Source organism: Lissotriton helveticus, chromosome 3_1 (assembly GCF_964261635.1).
Source record: "Lissotriton helveticus chromosome 3_1, aLisHel1.1, whole genome shotgun sequence".
Lineage (NCBI taxonomy): Eukaryota > Metazoa > Chordata > Amphibia > Caudata > Salamandridae > Lissotriton > Lissotriton helveticus.
This window is the reverse complement of record NC_136061.1, coordinates 1,985,006,443-1,985,029,550: the sequence shown is the minus strand read 5'-3', so window position 1 is coordinate 1,985,029,550 and position 23,108 is coordinate 1,985,006,443. Positions and strand designations below refer to the sequence as shown.

The window sequence follows — 23,108 nt, the reverse complement described above, 5'->3', positions numbered from 1 at the left end:
GAAAAGCTGCCTTACTTGAGTATGTGGGAAGTGCTAACACGGTGCAAACCTTTGTTTCCTGCAGTTGCATCAGGTGTGAGGCTCCTGACTGCTGCCAGCCAGGAGACTCGAACAAAAGGAGACCTGATGACCCCTCAGACTCGGCCTTTGTTAAAGGCCAGCAGGAGTCAGAAATAAGAGAGCCCCGTCCCCGCCTGCACGTTGTTGTGATCGAAAGCAGACAACAACCTGCAGGCGCTGCTGAATGTGTCCTGGTGTTTGGAAATTACACCAGCATCTTTTTTAGTGGGGCGCAACTTCTTGGCAGGGTGGACGGCATCCACCCTGTGAAAGAAGTGGGGGGACACCGTCCACCCGCGCGGACCCCCGACTCGTGCCCTGGGTTAACACAGCTTTAGTGAGCTGAGAATGAGAACTGGATATCACTTAGTGGTACTCTCCATGTTATGCCTCCCTGAAATCGGAAGCTGTGCTTTACACAAAATGGCTGCCTTCTGCCTACTGCTCTGCACATTTTAAACGCTTAACATGTTCTCCCATAGACCATCCACCTCTCATTTTGACGAGATTTCTATTTCATTTTAAGCAATGTAATTAATAAAAGTGATTCCACATAACCTTTTGTCAACCCTAGATCTTCGGATGCATCTAACCACAGATAAAGTTTATATAGTACTATGTCACAAAAGTTTCTAAATACTGACTACAAACGATATTAACCCAACTGAAAGCGACTAATTGTGCCTTGCAGAATGTCTATCATACCATTTTTACAAATCAACTCACTAGCCCGGCTTTTCAAATAACCTCCGGGGTTCCTCCGCCCCGCCCTCCCTCTAGCTAAATTCTTGGATACCCTCACAGGTGATTAGTGCGCTGTACAAATCAGCATAACATAATATAACTGACCTTTTCGCTGATAGTTTTAATTCAACGCAGCATCATCTTCCGGTAAATCCTCACACGTGTTGAGGGCCATTGAGAGACTTCACAGACCCCACAGACAAACTCCATTACTGTGCCTGCTCTGCAGGTGGAACCATGATGCCCCTCTCTGGAGTTGGACTGGTCCTTCCCAGGCCCGGGGTGGATCTTGGACCATGCGGCACTACATGCTCCAACGGCACACTTCCACTGGTTCCTGGTATGTTGAGAAACATCTGTTGCAGGAGGCTATTTCAGAAGCCCTGCAAAAAGACCGAAACTGACAAAGAGGACTCACTGAATGTGAGTGATGAGCCTAAGGCTGTTGGGTAACTTGTGATCTAGAACTCTAATTTGCATCTTGTGACTCTTTTTTAAATCTTGTGACTCTAATTTATGTCTTGTGACACTAATTTGCATCTCAGGGACAAGAACACTATGGAACGCTTCCTGGTTAAGGCTGTCAAAAGTCACTGACAAATCCTTGAGACTTTGCAAAGTGTTGCTTACAAGTTTTCTGAAAAAAGCAGATCTAAATTGTCAGAGTAAATATTGTGTTACTTTGCAATATATTCCGTGTGCGGTGCATTTAATAAGTACACTTGAACCATATAGGTCTTATTACCCTTCCATAGTGCTGTAAATACCGTATGCTAATAATACACAATTTAATTGTATTCTTCATACAGTTCTGTAGTGACTCTGTCCAGTCCGGGGGCTCTACTGTCACCACTGGCCATTGATGTAACAGCGGTTTATTGTCTTCAATAAAGAAAGGCATATTTAGTTGGCTTCTGACTACTCCATCGCTCCACACTTATGTCAATTGTTTTCCATGGTTGCGGCTGGCTTTGGTGCATCAGAAGTATTAGTGAGAGATCAGTGAACGTTGTGAGGAGCAACTTTGTATTTTGTATTCAACACATTAGGATTGACAATATTAGCCCATATTCTATGCACGAGCTTGAATTGGGGACTGAAGAACAGTATGTGGAGAGTTTTTCGGAGGGATGTCGATTTTGCAATGTATAGATAAAGTCATTCATTTGCCTTATTTGCAATTTGTGAGGGGAATATTGGAGTCTGCACAGATCTGTCTAGTTGAACATTTAGAAATCAATTTAAACCACTTCCCTATATTGTGTGAGATGTTTATAGTTCATTACATTTTTGGACAATGTCAAAGAAGTCAGTGGGGGTTGTATATGGACCAGGTGTATTCATAATGACTCTCTCCGCTGACTAATCTTCCAAAAGTGTCTGTGATCCTTTTTTGGGTTTGAAAGTAGTTTTTTGTTTTACAATTTAAGGTTACCACACTTCTAGAATGGTCATTGTGGGAGGAATAATCCCAGTGGGCTTCCCACTTTACTGCAGAGGACGTTTGTGTTCTAGGGTGTAAGAGTGTGTCTTGTAACATCGCTATATCAGGGTTATGGTAAAGAGTTGCCTCGTCATCCGGGTATTATTAAGTCAGTAACCATGCTAAATTAGGTGTATAAACATAGTCTTGGAGTTCCCCGTTGACCAGCCCCAGTATCTTTATCGCCTACAATGTCGGGTTGTATTTAGAGTCGAAGCTGATACACTGTTGTATGCAGGTTGCCGAGTTTGCCAAGAAGATGTTGCCGTCTTTGTGCAAATATTGCCACTTCTTGCTCCCCTCAAGATGCCTACAAATGCCAATGATAGTCCCTCCTAACTTTAACCAGAGGTGGCATGGAGATGAGTGTCAAAAACAACCATCCACCATTTACTGTGTGCTACATGCATGAGAGGCCAAGGGTGTACAGCAGACCCGGGGTGTCATCTTAGTAGATGAATCTGAAATGTTTCAGCCTGGGAGGGTTACCTGTGATAATACTTCATTAATATAACTGTCATTTACCAGTCTATTGAGTCTCTGCTGCGATTGGCATGTTAACCAGTTAGCCGATGTTTATATTTAGATTGAATATAAAAGCCTAGTAACTTAGCTAGTCCTTTTGTTTAATCAGTACCAACCTTGTGTTGCAGGTGGAGGAGAGTGCTCCAGATTGCCATTAATTAGTGAGTGAATCAGTCATGCCATTTATGATGGGCAGGCTTTTTTTTGTCTCCACAACCACGTTTTTACCTCTAATTCACCATTCTCTGATGGCTCCGGGGTGGGGTTTACTATGATTAAGTTGGAGTCTTTCTTGTCGAAGGCTATTTCCCCATTTGGGGTCATATTCCACATTGTGGAATCAACCCCAAGTTTACTTTCAAGCAATCTTTGAAGATCAGGTTTTGTAGTTTAAGTCCCCTTTATCAATTGGTTGGTACAAAGTCATGATTGGCCGAGTGTGTGTTGTGGTGGTGTACTCTGTGCCTTTAGTTCACATCCCCTGCCCTCCCCATTCTATCAGAATATCTACTCACTTGCACTGTTGCGGCGGTAGTGGAGGTGCACATGTGGATGTTATGGGTTATTTCTGGCTGGGATTGGTGTTCTGGTATTTGTGGTGAATTTAGATACAGTGCGCGCAAGGAGGAGGAGGCGGATCAGTCAAAATGGCTGCCACCACTTTTAGAGCTCAAGCAGTCTGAGATTTGCAGCCTTCCGTGAAAGAAGCTTATTTTTTCTCTCTCTCCTTCTCTCTCACCTTAGTTAAAATTGTTACGGTCTGTTATTGGAATATTCTGGCCAAATTCTCGAGCATACTTGCAGCGTCTTCTGTGCACTGTGTTAGCAAGTTATCCTGACGTGTGCCCAGTGTGCGCTCACCTCCACTAGTCGGTCGTTTTTCAGCATCTTATCCGTGGAAGGTCTGGGTGCATGGAGTGTCTCTCCACTTCAGTCCTTACCATCTGTCTCCCTGTGTCCACAGTCCTTCTGAAGCTCGCCACAGTGTTCTCTGTCTTAGCAAATGTCTCATCCCAGTATTTCTGCGCATTCCCCACTTCAGTCTATCTGCACCACGTCAGCAACATATTTCATCATAGGCATGCCAGTCCATGTGATAGCAAATTCAAAACCAACTCCTTGGTTTCTGGTGTCTACGTCTATGACTCCATCTTGCTCTGCGGCAGTCTGGCACGCCAAGAGAAAAGTAGATTAAAGCTGGTCTAACAGAGTAATGTTACTTCACAAGAGGATATGGAGAGTCCACACACTTCTCATGCTTCTCGGCAGCGGCACATCATGTTTAACAATGGAGGCCTGACAACATTGCTTCTCAGAAGCAAACAGGCACTCTGGAATAGTGTCTATTCTGTGTGAGGGCAGTGTATTAATATCTCATTTATACAAATGCCCATGGTATTTTAGCTGGAATCAGTCGTGAACAGAAGGTCATAGTCAAAGTTTATACTTTTGTTGTAAAGAATTGGTCCTTACAGAGCTGTCATTCTTTCACATATTCCTTATTCTTAAGCCAGTTTTCAATCTTTTTAAGACAGACCCAGCCAACGCGTTACATCCCCATATAGGGACTTCATCAGGGCAGCTAGTGTCTGTCTCTAGGTTTAACTTCCCATTGTCTGGTTTTCATGAATTCCAATTGAATTGTATTAGTACAAAGTTGCTTGTATGTTTGGCAAAGAAACGTTTCCCATTGGTTCCGTTGTGACGGGTCACCCTGAAACATTCAATGCGCAAACTAGTCAAAATGTAGCACCTTTTTGGAAACTTTTGTGGAGATTCGTCAAACGATGTCAAAGTTATTAGCAACACAAAAAATCTTTCCCTATTGAACAGCTTAACTAGCTATAACTACCTAGTGGTGACCAATACTTGGTAATAATAATATTGCCTTGTGCCAGAGGCCCTGCAGCTATAGCTGTTAGGTATTTTCCAATGTAGAGGAATTTTAAGTTAATAAAGGTTTTTCTAATTACATAAGTGCAGGCACCGGTGCCTGACGGTCATTAATCAAAACACTAATTATATTAGTTGTTTAAGGATGATTTTTATTGATCAGTAGCTCTTATTACAGGAAAGGTTGGCAACTCCTGATTTAGACAATTATCATTGTACAGTGCCTTGTGGTACTAGTTATCAGGTTGCAGATGAGGCACAGCAGTAGACAGAGGAGCCATGGTTTCTATCTCATAAAGCAAAACAACCATTGGCAAAGTCAATAGGTTTGGCACAAAAATGTGGCCACCTAAACATGGCTGCTGTATGAGGCTTGCATTAAAAATATAAATAAACAAAGACTCACTGATGTTTTACAACAGATTTTATTTTTTTACAGAAAACCTTTCAGTCGTGGCATACATGTTATTATTACAATTTGTGAAGGGGTCATGAATAAATCACCAGCTAACCAAGCACTCAAATGACATGCCACTACAATGTCTCCTGCACATTTTATGACTTTTGAGTGGAGACAGAAAATATATCACCATCTAACTGGGTACTTCAAGTGCAGATAAAAGAACTAGCTGCTATTTAAAAGTAAAATAAAAAAAATACAATTAAAAAGCACACTTGAAACAAGGTTTATCACTGGGATAAAGGAACTATTTTTAGGTGGATGTACACAATAAGCACAGGCCTTGTGTAGTCACTCGCAGTTTATAGAGACCGTGTGCAAAGTGACCCCCATTCCCTATTGATGTATTATGCACTGGGTGAAAGCAATATGTGAATGCAATTAAACTGACCAATGGATGAAGCCCACTGGCCGAAAACTCCACTTCAAATGTATATAATGTATGGAATTTATGGAAAAACTATAGTCTTGTTAAAGAGCTAACAGCCTGATTCATGTAGGTAAATTGCACTCGCACTCGCACTCGCAAAGGGCCAGATTCTCAGAATCTGGCCCTTTGCGAGTGCAATTTTTGCATTTGGTATTCATGATACCAAATGCAAAAATCGCTATGTAAGAATTCGCATATTTGCGTGGAATGGCATTTAAGGAATCTCTAATAGAGATTCCTCAAATGCTATTCATGACACAAAACAAAATAGCGATTTTGGACTTTTGGGGCCGCTATTTACCGACAGGTCAGACCTGTCGGTAAATAGCAAAAACTCAGAAAAATGCTTTTAAAAGCATTTTTCAAAGTTGCATGTAGCACACACACATGTCCTTTGGACATGTGTGTGCGCAACACCTGTCCAAAAGTGCATTTTAGGGGTGCTACAGGGCGTCCTTTGGACACCCCTGGCACCCTTAAATTCGCTATCTTAGTTGCGAGTAGCAATTTGCTACTCGCAAATCCCCATTCATTCCTATGGGCCTCTTGGCCCATAGGAATGAATGGGGAGTATTTGCGAGTAGCAAATTGCTACTCGCAAATAAAGAACATGTAGGAATCGCTATTTAAGTAGCAATTCCTACATGAATGCCGTTTTGCGTGTCCTCAATAGCGAATCGCTATGATTCGCTATTAGGGACACGCAAAACGGCATGTACATGAATCAGGCTGTAAGTCTGTCTCAAAGATCAGTCCTAAAAACTAGCTAGAAAATGGTCAGGCAGCATCTTTTTAAACAAAAGTCATGTTAGGGAATTATTTGCTAAAGAAGCCAAATTGGGAAATAGTCCACAGAAACTATAAGACACAACTTTGAATCCCACAATTGAAACAACCATTGGAACAACCATTGTTTTCTTATAAAGCATTGGGAAATTCCCTTTTGTGCTCTTTTTCCCTTGAGCAAACTAACTGTCCAACGATAGTGGTTCCAACTTATTATGGAACATCCACTCTTGTTGCAGAACAACCTTCTACCATGGGTATTGGCCCGCCATGGTCAGTGGGCAAAACCCAAGTGCAAAGCGGCAGCTCAGCTCACAGAATGAGCCCCATGAAAGTGCACTCACTTGCCTCTATCTGATTTATAGCTGCACATCTCGCTCACATCATGGGATGATAATAGGCCATAGTATGACATGCTTTGTATAGTGGGCTAACCCTCTCATCATGGAAAAAGAGGTATATATGGGCCCTGTATAGTTTCTGGGCTAAAGTCCACGTGCTGAGAGGCAGGTCCCCTCACAGTGGGCGCTACTTGAAAAGTATGCTCTCCTGAATGTATCTTACTTCAATGCTGTACCTTGAGTACACTACGAAGTGATAATAGGCCCTAGGAGGTGTGCAGTATGACATGTTTTGTATTGCGAGTTTACACTGTGAACATAGGGAAGACGGTATATGTAGTGTCTGTGTAGTTATTGGGCTACAGTCCAAGTGCTGAGACGCGGCTCAGTTCAGAGTGTGGAGTGCATGAAATGCCAAGGCCGCCCGGGGGGCCCCGAAGGGGACCCTCCAACAGGGTATGTATGTTGCTGTATGAGAACGGGTGAATGTTGCCGATATTGGCACTAAGTGCACTATCCTGCTTGTATCTGATGTATATGCGGCATATCTCGATTACAGCGCAGGCTGATAATAGGCCATAAAGAGGTGGGCACCATAACACTGACAATTTTCATTGGGGCACTTAGGATTAGCCACGGGTTTCCTCTTCGAGACAATTTATATGTAATTTGTGTTTCTTTAAAAGAAATCTTTACCTCGGTCTGTCTTTGGTGCTTAAGAGTTCCTTGTGGATACAGTCTGCCTTGCAGTGGGCCTCAGCAATACCATGTGGCAAGAATTACGTCTGACGAATTGCAAAGGAGAACAACAGAGATCAGGGCTGTGCTCAGAAAGTCCACCTGGGCACACTGAGGCGGTGTAATGGGGCGCATATACCACTGCGCACAGCTCGAGTCGAGCCATATTTAGAATGCTGCGTTCAAATGTGTAACACAATGTTACACCCCTTATTCTTGAAGAAGTCTGTACGATTAAAAGTTTAACGTTTGACATCCATTTTAAGAAAGGGAAAGTTAATAGGTGTGGTGCCAGTCGGAAATTTCCTGACTTATAGCTTTCTATTCTAAGTCTAAAATGGAATCAGAGCAGCCGATAGATTTGTTAGAGTCCAACTTAAGCACGAGGAATGGAGGAAGGAGCTTGGAGATCCGTTTCAGGAGAAAAGAGGCCATTAAGCATCCTAAACAAATGTCAAAAATCTTCAAAGTGGGAAGTCATGTTTCAAACACAGTGCAAGCACGGTTCCTTTGAGATATTTCCTGTAATGTTACAAGATGTCATGCTATGACTTTCCCCCAGTCCACTTGAATTTGAGGTTTCTGGTTCAGACGAGGAGAGAGAGGATCATTAGTGGTGATTGCTCCACCTTGGCCCCACTCGTCCTAGTATCTTCTGATTTCATGGTGTTGGTGCTACCGACAGTTCCTTCCCCAATAGCCTTTCTCTTATTACATTGTGATATTCTGGAAAGGCTGCTTTTAGTGGCTTGGAGGTTGAATGGGTAGGAATTATAAAGAAAGGTCTTTATGATCATTTGGTTTTGACAGTACAAGCTTCCAGAAAGAATGTCACTTTGAAATCTTACTCTCACTATTGGATTTGCTTTAGGAAGTATGGCACCGCTAGTGCTTAGCCTGACATGGCTTTACGAGGCTGCCTCGAGTGGGAACAAGTGCACTTGAAAGCGGGGAAAGACTGGAAAGCCGCCGTGCTCCCTGTCTAAACTTACCTGTAGGTGGCTGGCCACCAGTGGATGTCCCATGCCTCCATTCTTCCGTTGAGAGTGCCATGCTTGAGGCAATTCATTAGCCCATCTCATTCCTGGGGAATTCAGGTTGCCAGAATTCCCTCTACAGAATTATACCTTGCCCCATCTAAGATGGCCTCTTTGCCTTCTTCACCAACCAGTTTTTTCCCAATCCAAAATGGCAACTCACGTTTTTGATGTAATTTCCTGTTTTCCATAGTATATAAGGTAGCGTGTTCTTTCTCCTGTCCTGTCGCAATGCTTCCTGTGGGTTTTTTAAACAAACTTTATTGGGTTTAGTTTTTTTCTTCTTTTGTCCATATGATACACATACCATGCTTACTTGACATATTAGAGTACACAATTCTTCCTGTAAGGTCTCCACACAAGGAGCAGTATGTACAACAATATTCATAGTCGGAGAACTGTGAAAGCATATATTACAAACGAGAAGAAACAAAGGATTTTCTCCATATCCTAACTTTCATCCGCTAGGCCGTAAAGCATGTGTACGTACAAAACTGTTCAGCTATAACCCTTAAACACCCCCCACCTCCCTTTGTTAAAAACCCACCCCCCACCCCATACTCTAACTGTATTATATAAAATCCTAGCTGCACATTTCCCTCTCCCCATATTTCCTCAACCATTTCGTCCCGACCTATCCACACACGACTACATGGGAACTCCATGCTTTTGTCTTTTGTTGTGTATGTGGAGCGTCGGGGACATCATCAGGATTAGCACTTTTGTGGATTTCCACCATTGTGTCCCATTCCAGAGAAATTGGGGGTTTCCGCAGGCCACGGGCCTCCTCTCTACGCAGTGCCTTGCTTTCAGCCACTGCCCACCTGGTCAGTTCGCTATACCACATGCCCATTGCGGGGGCCTTGATTGATTTCCAATGCATCGTGATAGACCTCTTTGCAATTATGAGCACCAAGTCCAGAAAGCGCAACTAAACCTTGTAGGCCCTTTTGCGCTTACGGATGCCTAGTAAACATTCCAGTGCCGCTCCACCTATTGAGAGATGAGTAGTTTTCTCTATCCAGCTCATAACCCCTGGCCAAAAGTCACCAAGGCTCTGGCACGCCCATAGTATATGTAGGAGGTCTGCTGCTGGTAATTTGTATCGAGGGCAGTGATGGGCAGTAGCCGGGCATATTCTCTGTAATTTACCTGGGGTGAAGTAAGCTCTATGCAAAATCATAGGTATTTTATGTGAGTATTCCAACATATCTGCCCATTCCTTGTCTGTGAACTCTCGCCCCTTATCCGCTTCCCATTGCGCTCGAAGTGTGTCTACGGTGGCTCTAGCATGTGTGCGGGCGCTAGTGTACAACCACTTAATAATATGACTACCATGTCCCATATAATATTGAGATCTAATTAATCCATTCACTTGAGGTTCTTCCCACTGTCGAGCCCATTGTGTTTTGATATAATGCAAAAGAGCGGCATGTGTCATGTATAACATGTTAGGTACCCCCGTTTCTCTTGTAAATGCATCATGGTCCATCAGTGTCCCACCATTGAATAATGCCCCAGTAGTCTCCACCACCGCATCCAACCAGGGTCCGAGTGCCTGTTGCGTCAATCTGCAACTCGCCAGTGGTATACCCACTATTGGGATATTATCTGCATAAAGCCCACCGGTGGAGTTGTATTTCAGGGCCTTTTTCCAGCATAGTAATGCAGTGTGCTGCAGAGGTGGTAATGTCGATGGAGGTTTGCTGTGTGGCAGAAGCAAAGTGTGGAGTACTCCTTGCTCGATGTGTCTATCAGTGTAATCTATTTCCTGCAAAGTGCGTCCCCCCATTCAGTAGGTTAACCACTGTAATTGGCATGCATTATAACATGCCCGAAAGTCAGGCGCTCCTAGGCCGCCCCCGCGTGTCCAACTGTAGTTTCTTAAGACTGATTCTGCGGCGACCCACACCCCAAATGAGATCTAGTAAAATGGTATCTAGTGTGCTAAAAATAGTCGGTGCTACCACCAAAGGTAGGTTTGTAAAATAATATAGAAGGCACTACCATTTTGGAAAACGCCATGCGTCCAATAACTGATTAGGGAAGCGTAATCCAAAAAGCCACCTGGGATCGGATACTCTGTACAGCCTTGTTGAGGTTACCCTCTAACATGTCCGCTTGCGAGCATTATATATTAATACCCAGATATTTAAAGGTGTGTGGGGCCGTCGGTAATGTGAGTCTCCCAAATTGGATATGGTCCGGGTGCACGTTATCGTGGACAAATAAAGTGTTTGATTTGGATTCACTAATGGCTAAACCTAATATTAATTCAAATTCGGCAAAAATATGAGGGATTGGGCCCAGTCCCTCCAGTATAGGCAACGCATATAGTATTATGTCGTCAGCATACGCCGACACCAGTTCACAGTGCCTATAGGTAGACCGCATTGTGTAGCCTTTAGTCGGAAACGGAGTGCAAGTGGTTCTAACGCCAGGACCAGTAATATTGGAGACACGGGGCATCCCTGCCGTGTGCTTCTCTGTATTTCATATTCGTTAGAGATTAGTTTCCCAGATCGGACTCTTGCTGTTGTAGCGGCGTATAATAACTTTATCCATTTATGATACTCGGAGGGTAAACCGAATCGTACAATAGCTTTGAACATATAGTTCCATGATAATGTATCAAATGCCTGTCTCATGTCTAATGATATGCACCCAGCACTGTGGTGACGTGTAAAATCTAATGACATAATCTTATGTAATTTACGGATATTCAGTGAGGTGCTCCTTGGTTGTGATAAATCCACATTGATTACTGTGAATCAATTTATTAAGAAATGGCTGTATCCTATTTGCCAAGATCTTAATGAGAATTTTGTATTCTGTAGCTAATAATGACAGAGGCGATAACCCGATATATCCGATAAATCCCTGCCTGGTTTGAGTAATGATACTACCAACGCTTGAATAGTGGTACAGGGAAGGTGTCCTATTGCAAGGGATTCATTATGTACCTCTTCCAATTGTGGGATTAAGATTTCTGAATATGCAGCAAAAAATTATATTGGTAGTCCGTCTAGTCCTGGTGATGTATTGCGCGCTATCCCACCTATTGATGCCTTGATTTCTGCCCTCATGATAGGTCCTTTCAAGTCATCCTGCATACCATTGGGGGCCTGTGGGTATGGTAGTTTTGTTAGGAACTCGTCAATATAGGGTCTTCCTAGCTCCGGCGGAGCACTATAGAGCCCTTCATAGTATGTCCTAAAGGCTTCATTAATGTCATACTGCGTGTGCGTGGTGCCTCCCCAGGGAGATTATTATGCCCAATGACGGTGGTCGGTGGATCATTGCGAATTAGTTTTGCTAATAATGTGCCCAATTTATCAGCCTCGGAGTGTTTCATTTGAGTGTAGGAACTATAATCAATCAGTCTAAGGGTTTCAAGCAACTGCACGTGTTGAATGCGCACTTCCTGTAATGGTGTCTGCTTTGTGGGGTCATGCACTGCCTCTTGCTCTAATCTAGACATTTTGTTCTCTGGGTTTTTTAGGTTCCTATGTATCTCTTGCCTGACCCCCACTGTAGTACTAATCGCCGTTCCCCGTAAAACTGTCTTCAGTGCTTCCCATTCAGCCAGTATGGTGGAGGCAGTGTTTCTGTTTTCAGTGAAATAATTCTGGAGTGTTGTTGAAAGTGTGGTTCGAAACACCGTATCTTCCAGTAGTTGAGGCCACAACTGCCCTGTTGGGACAGGGGTGGGTATACTCTAACCCACGTGAAGACAGTCTCCAGGGAATTATGATCAGAGAATGACTTTGCTAGTTAAGTAGTGTCTGTAATTTGATCAGCTATGGAATTGGAGCACAGGATTCTATCTATTTTGGTATGCAGTTGATGAACCGGGGTGAAGAAGGAATACTAGCTATGCGATGGATTCCGAATCCTCCATGTGTCACTCAAAGACCAGCCCTCTACCCAAGGACGTAAGGATTCCGCTTGTTTATTGTCCATTGCGCCTCTCTGTGGGGGGGGGGGTGCAATCCCTAGCGCCAAGAAACCGCCTGGTAGTCGTGCGCCTAATAAGTACTTTAATTTCAATTTCAATCGATCTAGGGCGATGTTCATGACTGCATTACAATCACCCCTCACTGTTCACGGCTAGGCTTCCCACCCTGTGAGTATCCCGTTCAGACCTATGAAATATTTATGCTGATCAAAATTTGGAGCGTAAACACTTCCCAGGACGATTGCATTTCATCCAGCGTGCCATACAAGAAAATATACTTGCCCCGTGTGTCTATTCATTTGTCCAATATAACAAATGGGATGTCCCCTCGTACCCAAATCTCCACCCCTCGGCAAACGCAGAGTAGTTTGTAGAAATTATTTGCCCCCTCTATTTTTTCCGCATTTTTGTAGCTTCTGCCTCCATTAAGTGTGATTCCTGGAGGAAGACCACGTGTGCCCCCCGGTGGAGTAAGTGTGTATGCACTCTGTGCCGTTTGTGAATGGATCCCAGCCCCGAACGTTCCACGTTATCAATTTATAGTTGTTTGTGCATTGGCAAACAATCGTGAGTTATCTATGCGGAGTAGAGGACCGTGCTGTCTAGCTGTACATATCAGTAGCGTGAAGTCAGAGCCCTTGAACCCCAGAACGAAACAGAATACCAGGTCTTGCCTCCCAACTAAACCAGGCCAGACCAAACATAACATACTTAGAACTGATGCATAATAAACTGTAGTAGTCACAAAGTGGGGACCGGTAGCCATAGCCATCATGTGAAAAGTCATATCAATAGGAGCTCCTCTGAGCCCAAGCAGATGACCTATAACAGTACACTCGACATATATACGTATACAGAACCAGAGCAAAAGGATACATGAGTACTGGAGGAGACGTGCAGTGAAGGCCCTCATCCACAGCAATCACCATCGTATGGCGAATTTACCCCATTAGGTCATCTGCCGTTAGTGGAGTTACTGTAGGAAAGAGTGCTAGACTAGCATCTGAGTCTGAGTCAGAAATTTCGGAGTCTCGGCGGGAGGAATTATCCCTAAGAGTGTTCGCAGCCCCAAGGGCTGCCTCCTTGCCCTTCTGTACCTGCTTCTTCGTGGGTCCAGGAAATAGCACCGCACCCATGGGCCCAGTCACTCGTCATGAGCGTCGTCTGCTCATATTCTCCTGACTCTGCAGTGGTTTCGGGTGAGACTGACCAGAAAGCTGCGTGGGGTCCATGACCTTCAGCCACTCCTCTACGTCCTCTGGACTCTCAAAGAAATATGTCTTTTGATCGTACATTATCTTTAGATGTGCAGGAAAGAGCAGCGCGTATTTGAGGTTCTTGGTTTGCAGCTTCCACTTTACTGCCTGCAATGAGGATCTTTGACGTTGCACCATTAACGTGTAGTCCGGATACAGTGATATCTGGCAATTCTCAAATTGGTGTTTTTTTCCGTGCATTCAGGAGTAGCACGTCCCAGTCTCTGTAGTTGAGAATTTTCACTATCAGAAGTCGAGGTGGAGCACTCACTCTCGGCTTTCCTATGGGGATACGGTGCGCTCTTTCAATACAGAAGAAGTCAGAGAGGCCCTCAGGGGCCACGTGTGTGTGTGAAACCATTGTTCCATGTATGTTGTCGCCTCTGTCCCCTCACTGCGTTCTGGGAGACCAATGGCACAAATGTTATTACATCTTGCTCTGCTCTCCGCGTCTTCGACCCTGTCCATCAACCCAGATACCTGCTTTTGGAGAGCCTGAAGTTGCATTGTGTTCTCTTTCTGTTGTGGCACTAAATCATCCAGTACAGAGGTGTGATCCTTCATCCTGGTGGCCAGTTTGGCATGGTCTGCCTTAAGCAGTGTAAAGCCGACAGTAAGAGAACCTATCTGATGCTCTATAGCTTTCCTGGACTCACGGACCTCTATAAGGATCAGATCCAACTTATCCTGGGGCTCCGTGACATCTGTGGGCGGAATTGTGTTAGTTGATCGCACACTCATGGCGGGGTCCCCATTCTCCGTGCTTTGGGAGTTAGTGGCAGCCACCTCCTGCATCTTCCCTTTCAGGCAACCCATCTCCACACGTGTGCATCTCGGACCACTCGTCCTTGCCATGTCACTTGTTGAGGTATACTAATGATTTATCCACCACCAGGGAGAATGACCCCAGACTCAGACGCAGGATGCGCACAGGCACCCCGCATTATTGAGGAGAGCCAAGGAGTAGGTAAAGACAAACAGCCCAACAACTCCAAAATTGAATGTACAATGTGGTGCCGCTGGTCATCCACCCAGCCATGTGGGTATCTCAGCCAGGCGAGGTAAAGAAATCAGGGCTGCTGCAAAGGTGTAGCCCCACAGCGATCGTGGCCGACCCTCTCCAGAGCGAGTATTGTATGCCTTACTTGTTATCTGCGCAGTAGGGGATTACAGCCCCCCACAGGAAGAGGTGGGCCCAACAGACAGCAGCCACCAGTACGCATTCCAAGTTCGTCTCAACCAGTCTCTGAATATCCTGCAGGCCCCCAACTGATATACAAGGCAAGATAAGAGGGGGGGGTGATTAAATTTTTCGATGTTATGGCGCCCTCAGCCCCAGTGCAGTATGTCGTCCTCCCGCAGCACCGCTCAGTGATACCACTGATGTCTTCCTAGCGGCGGTGATAGTAAGAGGCCCAACCTCGCGCCAGGTGCACGTTTTCTAAGGTTACCTCGGGCCCCAGGCACCTCTCGCGGGTTGCAAAACAACCAGCACAACCGCGCTGTTGAGGCGCTGGAGTTGATATATGCGTCTTCTTAACCCCTTGCATGCGGGGATGATACCCCCGCTGTGCTGGGGGCAGGGGGGTGCGCACAGCGCCCCCATGCTCATGACGAGGCACAGTGATGCTCATGATGAGGCACAGTGCTCGTGTGCTCATGACGAGCTGACCTCATCACTGCCACAGCCGTTTTCGTGGAACGTTCAGCACAGCAGGGGAATTATCCCCACGTATGAGCGTTCCACGGCTCATGACGAGCTCAGCTCGTCATGAGCACACGAGCACCGTGCCTCATGACGAGCTGAGCTCGTCATGAGCGTTCAAGGGGTTAAGCCTCTGCCCCCAGCAGCTGTCCGGTCAGGGCGCCGATGAAACGGGGGAAAGTGAAGGCTCCACAACCCTCGTCCCCCTTCACTATGCCGGGCCAGCGTCACCCAATCCACCGGCAATAGAAGGGGGGGAGAAGAGACGGTCCGTAAGCTTCCCGCCCCTGAATATCAGGGCAACACTTACCCACGATGGGTGCCCAGTCACGTTCCGCGGCCCAGGGCAGACACCCTTTTATGATTGGGTGTCCCCCGGCTCCACATCTCCGATCACACCCAGGATCCGTTGTTTGCAGTGGGTCGGCGGCCAGGCTGTATGATCTCGCCACCACTCTACTCCGTGGTAGGCCTCCTTCGCCGGGCCTGCCGCATCTCTGACCTGGGCGCTCTCCCGTTCTTCGGCAGCCGTCCGCTCCGTCTTCCGGGCTCTGTCGCTGGATGCCTACGGCGCAGTCCCGGCACCCAAATCAACTCTGCTCATCGTTTTCAGAGCCCCCGCACACCTGGCAGAGCGTACTGGGGTTTCAGGTCGTTGATGGCTCAGGATAATTTTGCTCGGGCTCTGGAGCTCATTCAGCTTGCATCCGCCATGATCGGCAGCTAGTCACGCCCCCTTCGCAATGCTTCTTAGTGTTAGATGTTTTTCCTTGCTCCTGATTCCTTTCCTGGTGTTTCTTCTTGAAGGCACTATCTGCTGGGCGCTACCTAGTGTCGGTGACTTTGGGGTCATATCTCTGACAGATAAGAACAGCCGAGGCTGGGGCATTTCTGTCTCCTCATTGCTGACATCTTCCAGACCGGCATCCAGATCCTGACAGGAAGAGGTGCATACCTAGAGCACTGGACTCTTTAACAGTTAACGCTGCATATTTTGTCCTTTCTATAGGATCGTTTTCAGTTGTGGAGGTAGGCTCTTTGTCAAGCAGGCAATACAGGATTATGCAGGGCCTTGAGTTGAATTAGATTTTCTGTGCCAAGGTGGGTAAATAGTTTTTGAAATAATTTCTTGCATGCATATATTCTTAAATCGTCCTTGTGCTTACTTGGGTAAATCGCACAATGTAAGAAATTAGGTGAGGCAGAGATGATGAGGTAATGTGGGGAGATGATAAAGTAAATTGGGGAGAGGAGTCGGCTTAACGGCTAGAGCGGTCGGCCTCGAATCTGGGGAACTGTGTTTGACAACGGAGCTCCCATAGTCCATCTTATTCTATGCGCCCCATCACTCTTCTGAGACATCTTCAGAGCTCTCAGGGTGTGCCTTTATCTGAACCTGTATGATGCGCCTCTGCCAATGTTCTAGCTTGCATTATCTACTAATATCCATGTACAGAGAAATTCACCCAGGGCTCAATTCACAAAGATTTTTCAGTGATGTACTCCTGAATTCCAAGAGAAAGTCAGGAGTACTACAAGGGGTAGTCATGCCTACTCATACACCATTCTTTGTGAAGAATGCTCAAAGTTCTCACAATCCTTCTGACCTGAGCCTGCACTTTTCTTTTAACTTATTCAGCCGAGAGATCACAGAGGCCTTATGTTTGTCATTCTTTAAAAGGGTGAGAGGTCATAGGATGCCGTACATGGGCTTTTTGTTGCCATCGAGGAATGTAGCAGATATGCAGTCTTTTAGGAGTGCTGGAGAACAAGATGGCAGACATGGGTATCTGGAGGTTTAATATATTTGTGGTGAGGAATTTAGATATGAATGTTCTTTGGAAGGGTGGGGTTGACACAGTTCTGGGTAGGGTGTATGTTTCACGGCAAAGAAGGAGGTTTAGTATTAATATATATTTTTTGAGGAATAAGGGCTTGCCTAAATAACTGATACCTGGCGTGTGTGTTGGTGTTTGGGTACACCCGGGTGCCAGATATGGGTTAGTGTGTATTTTGAGTGGTGGCAGCGTGCCTCACGTGGGGCTTCCTTGGAGAGCTGTTTGCACGTTGTAGAAGCAGCTGTGTGTTTTTGTGAAAGGGACATGACAATTGGCATGGGTAGATTTGCCAGTTAACATTGACTCACTGCCACACAAAGTCCAGCCCTCAGCTTATGTTTAAATAAGCATCAATTAGCTTGTTATTTTCTTGATCCATTTCAACTGAACCAAATGGGCTAATGTACCAGATAATGTATTCATTGGTAAAGGAAGGAGGGACATGATAGCTGGTTTCGTGGTGACATAGTGCCATAGAGTAACTCAAAGTGTGGGTGTATTCAGATGTGAGCTGTAAAATGTCTTTTCAGCAGTCTGTGCTGCAATACATTTTGGGGGACCTAGATTTTATTAGCATTATGTCTTTGGAAGAACATTAAACTTTAAAGTGCAAACTGAAAAACGATAATAAACCCCCCAAAAGAATAAAATATATATAACTTATGTATAGACTTTTATTAGAATGAGCCCAATATAAAAGAATCCATTTATGAAAAACTCTAAGCCCCAAGGCTCCAGATAAGCATTTTAGTGATTAATGAAGTTCTGCAGTAGGCTGAAAATCAAGCAAAACTCTGAGCGGCTCCCCAAATCCCAATTATCCCTCTGAAAAGTTATACCAAATAAACTCACAGACATGATGTTTATAGCTAAAGGGAAGAATACGCACTTTTACCATCGAATGAGTACAAGCAAAAGCAGAGATTAACGTCATCATTTTGAACATGTCTTTGTCAGTCAAACAACTACAACTCTAAAAGCTACTCAACAGAAATGAACAATATTTTCTCTGTTTCTCTTGGCAGTGGGATGTGGGTAGCGTGGGCTACTAGAATTATGTGGCAAAGGAGGACCAAATTAAGTGGCAGCATAGACTAAAGGAAACACAAATTATGCGGCATCAAAAAGCAAGCAGTGTGGCATATAATGCAATTCAAGGCCACTTATTCGTCACATTTTGTGCGTTATTTTTCAGCTATTTTGATGCTTTAATGTACATTGATAGAAAAGGGTCTGCAATTCTATTAAAATGACTATGCTTCTTATACCACATCCAGCAGATCCTTATTCTGCAACAATTAATGATTTTGTTTTGAAAAGAAACATAGAAACGCTGTTATATTAACTGTGTTTTCAATGCCTTGCAGAGGAATATCTTTTGGAAAACATTTACAATGTTGTGCTCCCCAGAAAGACAGCTTATATGTGCACATGTTTTGCAATAAATATAGTGCATTTTCTGTTCTTTGCATCCAACTGTGCACACTGTGTAGCCCTGGGTAACACCACTAATAAGAAGCAGCCCCACAAGGACACTATTTTACATGTTCTTTTTATTATAAACATATGTAAGTAGGAGGCATTCAAGGTTTAGACAACGAACTTTAAAAATGCATAAGCGTATCTGATTGTCCTCTTAATGTAAGTGCCTGGGATGTAAACATGAAGTTGCATGAAGAGTCGCACAATTATTTTCAGTACAAAAAAGAAATGCTTCTTTTTACTTTATTTTGGTTTATGTTTACTTACATATGTGTAAATTAAATTTTCTGCTAAAAAGCGTTTCCCCAGTGCATAAGTGGGTGACGTAGCATCATCTTGGCAACTTTATCATCTCTGTAATGTCTGAACGCAGCAATCAAAATCTGACCGGTTAACCTTTGCAAAGTATGTATGTCCAATACCGCACAGTGTAGTGTATACGTCTCTTAGAATAACGTTTCATTTGTTTGAACTGTAATGAAGTTCAATGTGATGAAGAAACATTCAGGACAAGCTGAATAAACATGTGCCTCTTTTGAATTGTGGGAAGCATATGACATAGATTCTGAGGCTGAGAATGTTTTTTAGTCCCGTGCGTGTTTCCGCAGGGCCCGGTTGAAATCTAGTTAACACAGGCGTCATTTCTGTAATTTTGTTAGGTTATTACCCAAAATTCCAGAAATTGATGCTACTACAGCACTTCACATAATTTTCACCCACTTATAAAATACATTTTTCTTTTCAAAATGCAATTGTATTGACTTAAATAAATATATATATTTATACATGTATACACATGGATATATATTATGAATATGCAGATGTCCAGATATATGCTATTCATCAAAATATTGAGTATGGGGAGGGGCATCGTGACTCACAAAAGCGTTTTGGAAAAATGTATATATTTAAAGTAAATGATAAGTAAAGGCATGCAGTTAAAACACACACACTCTCCCCCCCTCATGATCCCACCTCTACTCCATCAACAATGGTAATAAGAGTATGCAACACTCAAAGCATCTGTAAGTAGAGACTTCCCAAGTTAGTTAGGTTGTACTGTGGTAATAGGTTAGAATTTAACCTTTGCATTGTAATCATACATGTGTGACAGTAACTTTAGGATGGGATTTCGGGGCTGTAAACCTGAATATTTTTGGATAATCTAGCTGATCTGTTGAAGGGATGTATACTTTAATAAGAGAAGGGCATGATTTTGAGCACCCTTAAAAGGAATTTGTTGTAGCAATTGAGGTATGTGATTTGTGGTCAGTTTCGATTTCGAAAACAGGAATGGTTGTTGATCGTCAATCTTGTAACACTATACTTTTTGGTTGATTTATTCATATATTTATCCCCTCTTCAACAACAAAGTACAAAAAAGGAAGTACTCCCTCTTCTTTCACATATGTATGCATAATGTTCTTGTTCGAATTTTCTGGGGATATTTTAGAGAACATCTTGGGCAAAAAATGTCCAGGATCTCTGTCAAACCACCACATGCTGCCCTAAAAGCGGTTCGGTGACAATTATAGGCATCTCATAACTTTAATAGTGAGATTGGTGATATCCGGTTATAGAAAAGAAGAAAAAGCAGAGAGGGTGGGGCTGAAGATTGTTAATGTTGGAAACGCTTTCTCCTTGGGGGTCATGACTCCATCATAACACATATATTGATTCATAATGCAACAGAAACATTGCAACTGCCCCATCTAAAAGGAATTGTGTATCTTTAGATCATAATTGAATCCTTGGAGGACGAGAAGCAGACTCTTGCCCTGACCATCTCTGACCGCCTGAAGGACTACCAGGAACTGATGCAGACCAAGACAGGACTCAGCTTGGAAGTGGCAGCTTACCGGTAAGGATTTGGTTTATAGTTTATGTTTACATATAACCCGCCTTCATACAGGGACTTGTGCAGCAATGGACTGGCCTTAAGTGAAATCCAGAGGATTCTCGTCAGGTGACATTGTTGAAAAAAATAAGGATGAAGCATGTCAAGAACTTGCACTTAACATGTGGCTCTTTCCCTTTGGGAATTACAGAGACCCCAACCTGTCAGCAGTTCTCAAAGTTTTCGCATGGACCTAAGAGGCTTCTGTTCTACCTAACTATTAATTGTCTGCCTGTGTTAGAAAAAATGAATCCACCTGAACACATTCACAGTAGTTGTAAGACCTGACCCTCTACCCACCGTAGAGAAAACTACAATCTACAGAGACTCGAGGCACTCACCAGTGTGAAGTATGAAAGACATAGCATGATATGAAGGCCTGACTTTCATGTTTGAAAATGTTTTCGACGAGTGCAAGTTTTACATTCTGCGCCCTTGTTTTGATGCAGCTGTGTGCTTCCTACAATGTGCTTTTACAAGACATCCAATTTAGTCTCCCATACCAAGCCTTCTGCGTAGTATGGCCACTCCTGAAACCTTTGGTATAATGAACTAAGTCTAGTACGAACCTTGGGTTTAAGTTTTACCAAAAACAATGATCTACTAAGAACCCAATGGATATAAACCTTTAAAGGTGGTAGCAACCCAATTGCCATCACAATTATAAATACACAGAACAATCTCCGATAATTTGACGGAAAAGTAGTCTGCTCTTAAAATGCATTAACTCTTCAACCTTATTATTCATTTAAGAGGATCTTCATCAGGACAAGGTCAATTAAGGACACTCAAAAAATTGTGCAGAAAGAAGCAGGGTCTGGATGCAGAGAGGCAAACGGCCTAAGGAACACCAAATAAAGGGCAGAAGCGAGGAAATCCCCAAAATTTGCGAAACACTAACGGCCACATGCATCATTGTTGCCGTTTGCGATTTCTTAATTGCGAAAATTAAGGAATTGCAATTAAGAAATCGCAAAAGGCTATGCATTAAGAAATCGCAATTTCTTTTGCGATTTCTTAAAATTCCTTAATTGCGAATCACAATTTGCGAATGCCAATTAAGGAATCTCTTCCCATTGATTCCTATGGGCCTAGAGGCCCATAGGAATGAATGGGAAGTAATTCTCAATTTGCGATTAGCAATTTGGGAATCGCAAATTGAGAATGCAATTTCAAGGGTGCAGGGAGGGGGTCCAAAGGACCCCCCCTGCACCCCTGAAATATAACTTTAAGTGCATTTTTCACACACACATGCCCCAAGGCCATGTGTGTGTGTAAAATGAAACTTTCAAAAATGCACTTTGTGCATTTTTGAAAGTTTTCGCAAATTACCATGAAGGACAACTTCATGGTAAATTACCTCTCCCTATTTGCGAATTCGCAAATTTAAAATGTTCATGCATTGCATTTAAGAAATCTAAAATTGCGATTTCTTGAATGCAATCGCAATTTTAGAATTCGCAACATGATTGCGATTTCTAAAATTGCGAAAAACATGATACATCCCAAATTTGTCAATTGCATTCGCAAACGGCCGAAAATTGCGATTCGCACCGTTTGCGAATGCAATTGACAATGATGCATGTGCCCGTAAGAGCACTAAGGCAGAGAAAGTCCTGGGCTGTGATGATCAGCAGTACTGGGTCCAGATCGCCTTGATTGGTCTTGGCTTTTCACCGTTTTTATTGATTCCTCCCCATCGCCATGCATTTGGCACTGTTTAAGGCTGTTATAGTCTCTTTCCAGTGTATAGAATTGCATCTTTACACTACCACAGTCAACATTGTCCAGTGTCCGGGGCCCTTATTGCTGTTGGCCTTTTTACAGATTTGAAATTTCCATTCTAGACAATTATGAGGGGCAGTGGCGTAGGAAGGTCAGGTGGTACCCGGTGCGGAAAATTTCTTGTCACCCCGGCTTGACAAAATCCAAAAATATGTGTTTAAAACACATATTTTTGACATTTTGTCACCGCTCTCAGTGATGACACCCGAAGCGGCCCACACCCAGCGCACCCCCTTCCTACGCCACTGATGAGGGGTACTGTGTTCCTGCACCTGGATTCTCTGGGTGCAGGAACTGCAGGTCCGGATTCACTGCCTTGATTTAAATCACAAACTAACAGGACTGCATTGCAGACCGGACCCATTTTCACAGCCCCTGCCCGACCTCCAGCCAATGCATAGGAATAATGTAATGCTCGCCCGGCAACGAGGCCTGTGCCCGTTCACTCCCACACCTTCCCATCCACCTCTGGACACCCACACCCTGCACACAGCTTAGAGCAGGTGGTAAATATCATATTAAACCATTCGGAATAGGGAAGACCATGTGGAATTCCACCCAGTAATTCTTGGTCTGCATAGTTCTTACCAACTCTGAGGGGTGTAACTGCAGGTATTCCATGCGGAGAGTTTGGCATTAGTACTTCTGGCCCCCCAGAATCTTCTCATGAAATTCCACAATACTCGTAAT

At 44.0% G+C, this 23,108-nt stretch overlaps 1 protein-coding gene across 1 annotated transcript in view; it reads left to right on the top strand.

Annotated features, from left to right (window-relative positions):
- Positions 1–23,108, top strand: part of SYNM (synemin) — an 84,728-nt gene that overhangs the window by 5,452 nt on the left and 56,168 nt on the right. The window contains exon 2 of the mRNA XM_078683131.1: positions 20,473–20,597. Coding sequence (XP_078539257.1) covers positions 20,473–20,597 — 125 coding nt within the window. The remainder of the gene's footprint in view (positions 1–20,472; positions 20,598–23,108) is intronic.